Source organism: Alligator mississippiensis, chromosome 2 (assembly GCF_030867095.1).
Source record: "Alligator mississippiensis isolate rAllMis1 chromosome 2, rAllMis1, whole genome shotgun sequence".
Classification (NCBI taxonomy): domain Eukaryota; kingdom Metazoa; phylum Chordata; order Crocodylia; family Alligatoridae; genus Alligator; species Alligator mississippiensis.
Window position 1 is genome coordinate 13,468,818 of NC_081825.1, and position 3,955 is coordinate 13,472,772.

The 3,955-nt window shown below is 46.1% G+C and overlaps 1 gene segment (V, D, J or C); it reads left to right on the forward strand.

Moving 5' to 3' along the window:
- Positions 1 to 346: 346 nt before the first annotated feature.
- On the forward strand, positions 347 to 1,111 carry LOC106738094 (immunoglobulin kappa variable 3-20-like). The segment is given in 2 exon segments: positions 347 to 418; positions 735 to 1,111. Coding segments are annotated over 2 exon segments (426 nt in total).
- The last annotated feature ends 2,844 nt before the right edge of the window (positions 1,112 to 3,955 follow it).

Below are 3,955 nucleotides of genomic sequence, written 5' to 3' on the forward strand. Positions count from 1 at the left end.
GGCTTGAATCCTCTCTTCTCCCCTACATTTTCACTCTCAGAGCCAGATAACCCTCTCTATAGCTTGAGTGCCAGGAGATCTCTAATACAACATGGAGAGACGTGTACTGCAGCAGTCAATGTGCTGAGAACAGTCATTCCCATCCACTGTCTTTTTAACAGAGGCCCTTGCTCTAGGAGCTCTTGAGTTGAACTCGCCGATCCCACCCAGGGTCTCTTTACTTCTTTTTAGACATCCGCAATGATGTAAAGTGTATTTTCATGACGCAGCTTTGCATATCTCATTCCCTGCTGCTCTGAGCTCATATAACCATTGAGTGTCACTGGTCATAGTCTGGTGATCAGCATTTGGGTGGTCAAACATACCACAATGATCGTCCACGTTCAGCTCCTCTGGCTGGTAGTGCCCTGGATCCAGGGTAAGGAGCAGACCACAAAGGAATCTCATGCATTCATATGGCAGGGATCCACGAGGAGAAGGCTTAAAGCATCTAGAGAGATGATGTGCATTTCTCCATAAACTACAACCTACAAATTCCACCGGGTTTCTCGGCTCTTTGGAACATTTCGCATGTGCTTTGTATAGCACCTGGTACAACTGGGGAGAGGGTGCCAGGGGATAAGTCTTAGCAAGTATTCAAGATGCTCATGGGAATATGTTACAGGTCTGATTGCTTAGTTTGACTGGGAAAAGTACATACTTGTATTAAACTTACATTATCTTTGGAAATTCAGGCTCCAGTGGACAAGCTGTGCTGACTCAGACTCCAGCATCCCTGTCCATGTTTCCAGGAGACAGGGTCACCATCAACTGCAGAGCCAGTTCCAGCATTAAATCCACATCAGAAGTTAGCTACTTAAACTGGTACCAACAGAAACCAGGGCAGGCTCCTAAGCTCCTTATCCGCTATGCCTCCAGTCGTCCCTCTGGGATCCCAGATCGGTTCAGTGGCAGTGGGTCTGGCACTGACTTCACTTTCACTATCAGCCGGGTTGAAGCTGGAGATGCTGCAAATTATTACTGTCAGCAGAGCTTTCAAAACACGTTCACAGTGATGCAGACCCATACAAAAACCTCCAACCTGAGGCTAAAGTCCAAGTTGCTTTCATAAAGAATGAAACTAGTTGTTTGCATACTCATAACCGATGGATCCTTCTGTTCTGCTTGGAGTTGTTGCTTTTCATACTTCACAGTTTCATGAGCACCCACAGGTCCCGCCCTTGGGAGGAGTTGTGATATTCATCCAAGGCATCTCTCATGCAAAAGGCATAAACAGGCCAGGGAACATGGACTGGAATTCATGATCCCTGACTCCCACCAAGTTCAAAACGAGAGCACAGAATTAGCCCTCCTCTTGCTTATTCTCCTTGCTGGCTATATGGCTCTTTTTAAATTTCCCCCTCATACAGACTTCAGTCCGGGGATTACTCGGGCTGCAACATCCCTGTTGGTGTCTCTAGGAAATACCGTCACCACCAACTGCAAACCCAGTTCCAGGGCTAGAAGCTATGTGGCCTGGAGCCAGAAGACACTGGGACAAACTCCTTAAATCCTGGCACTGACTTTACTTTTACCATCAGCTCTTGCAAATGAAGATTATTGTTGCCGGCAAGCTTATAGCTCGCCTCGCACAGTGACACTTCCCAAAACTGAAGCATCCCCGCTCTGCTCCTCATGCTCCAATTAGCAGGTGTTTCCTGTCTCATTCTAAGCACTGCTTTTTCAGCAGGGGCAAGGTGGGGACAGGGCAGGAGCTCCTCTCCACTCCTGGCACCACATCCCACCATCATCTGTTCCTTCTTGGCAGGCTACTTTCCCAGCATTTCCATTTAAGCCATATATGCAGTAGCATAAGGCAGGGTGCTTGGCCAGGACATCAGCATTGCACAGCCGTTGTCACTGCCCCATGTGCAGTTGCCCCTATTGTCACTAAAGGATCCAGTTTTGCCTCTTCATACATGCTGTGCCTTGGTGTGTATTCATTAGGGCCTACTTTGATTTGGGCTGTTTCCACACTATGCAGTTTGTATATGTAATGATCAATGGTTGTATTAATCCACACTCCAGTGAACCCTACCCCTTCAATCTAGAAAGCTGGAGAACCACTGAGCTAGCCTCTGTGAATAAGAAAGCAGGACCGGGCGGCACTGTATAAACTAACTCATTCAGAGAGGTGTGAGCTCCATCGGCTACAGCAGGTCAGGAAGTAGATATTCACCTACAAAAGCTCATGCCTCTCTGCATGAGTCAGTCTATAAGTCAGTCTATAAGTTGCTACCATGCTATGCCTTTTGCCTAACGTCAGATGTTATATGGTTAACTACCTCTCTCTACTCCAGTAACAACCCACCAAATTTCCCCACAACGGGCACCGGGTGGCACATTCTACTCTCTTTCACTGGGAGATGCTGGGAGTTTAGAAAAAGCAGTGATTATATTCAGTGCCGAAATACAGGTGTGGGAGCTTATATTTCAATGTCTGGCTTTGAGAAGAAGGGTCTACTCTAGGGGCGGGCAAGAAGGAAGCTGGGTGCTGTGTTAAAGGAGGGATAGAGCACAGCAACATCACTTGGTATCTGAGCAGGAGCACAGCACCCTGCAGGGACCATTCTCTTAGTGCTTTATAGCCCCCCACCCCCCACCCCTCTCCACACACATCAGTCATGTGCTGCTGCTGCTGCTGAGTCTTATTGGCTTCCTATAATATTGCTGGGGTGTAGGTTCAGTTTTTGGAGGTCCATGCCAGGACAGGGGAAGCAGGGCTGGCTGGGGACTGGGTTGGGTGGCATGAGGGTATGTGGATAAGTAGCAGACCCTGGGGGTGGGGGATGTGGCAGTACAGCATAAAACTATTGCATCAGTCAAACAGACTTGCCAATCCAAGAACAGTTTTTTACTGCAAAGATTTTGCTGACAACCAATTCTGTTGTTTTTGGTTTGTTTGTTTTTTTACTGTGGCTGGTGTTAAACCCCAAATTTGAACACAGCTCTTCCAACTGGGGCCTGACAGAAGAGTTGCGTTTGCTTCATATAAAACACATATCAGTAAAAATGTGCGTCAGTAAAAAAAAGTTTGGTTGTCAGTAAACAGTTTGCAGAATTGTTAGTAATTTGTGTGTGTGTGAATTGGCAACCCTTTTGGAAGATCATACTACAGTAAAATGCCTGTGGTCTGGCATTCTATGAGCTGGAATACTCTATGAACTGGAATTTCAGTCTGGCCGGCCAGACGCAGAAGGCTAGCAGGGAAAGCGCACACGCGGCGGCTGCTGTTGCCACCCTCCACCCTGTGCTATTGCTGCTCAGCATGCAGCTGCTGCCACCTCCTCTTCCCCCCGCTCCAAATTTTTACATAACCAGCACCTGGTATTCCCCACTCATGCCAGATAATAGGGATTTTACTGTATCTATATCATCCTCATAACAAGGTTCCTAGTATTAAAAAATCCAGAGTAAAGGAGGGTAGGAAGGAAGTGCTGGATAATTTACTCCATAATAATAAGTGATTTCAATTCAGATAAAGTAAAAATACTTCAGAACATATTACACAAACCAATTTGATTTCTTTCATTGACAGAGCAAATAATAGATGAACATAATATACTTGGTATTTTGATACAATCCCACATAACATTCCCACAGGGAAACTAGAGATGCCACCTACCATAAATGGATCTTTGTCAGAATAGCAGGATGCCAGAGGGTCTGCTTGGGTCCACCCTTCTTTAAAGTTTTTATTAATGATTTGCATAGAGTAATAGAGAACTTCCTGGTCAGATGCACAAAACTGGGAGGCTTGCAAGGACCTGGAAAGATAGAATTGAATTCAAAGGGATGGCTATGGAGTCGAGATCTGGACACTAGATGACAGAATAAATTCAAAGGCAAACTTAAGGTGTGACATGTAGGGAAGGAAAACCAAGGGCACAAACACAGAATGGGAGATAAGTACGTA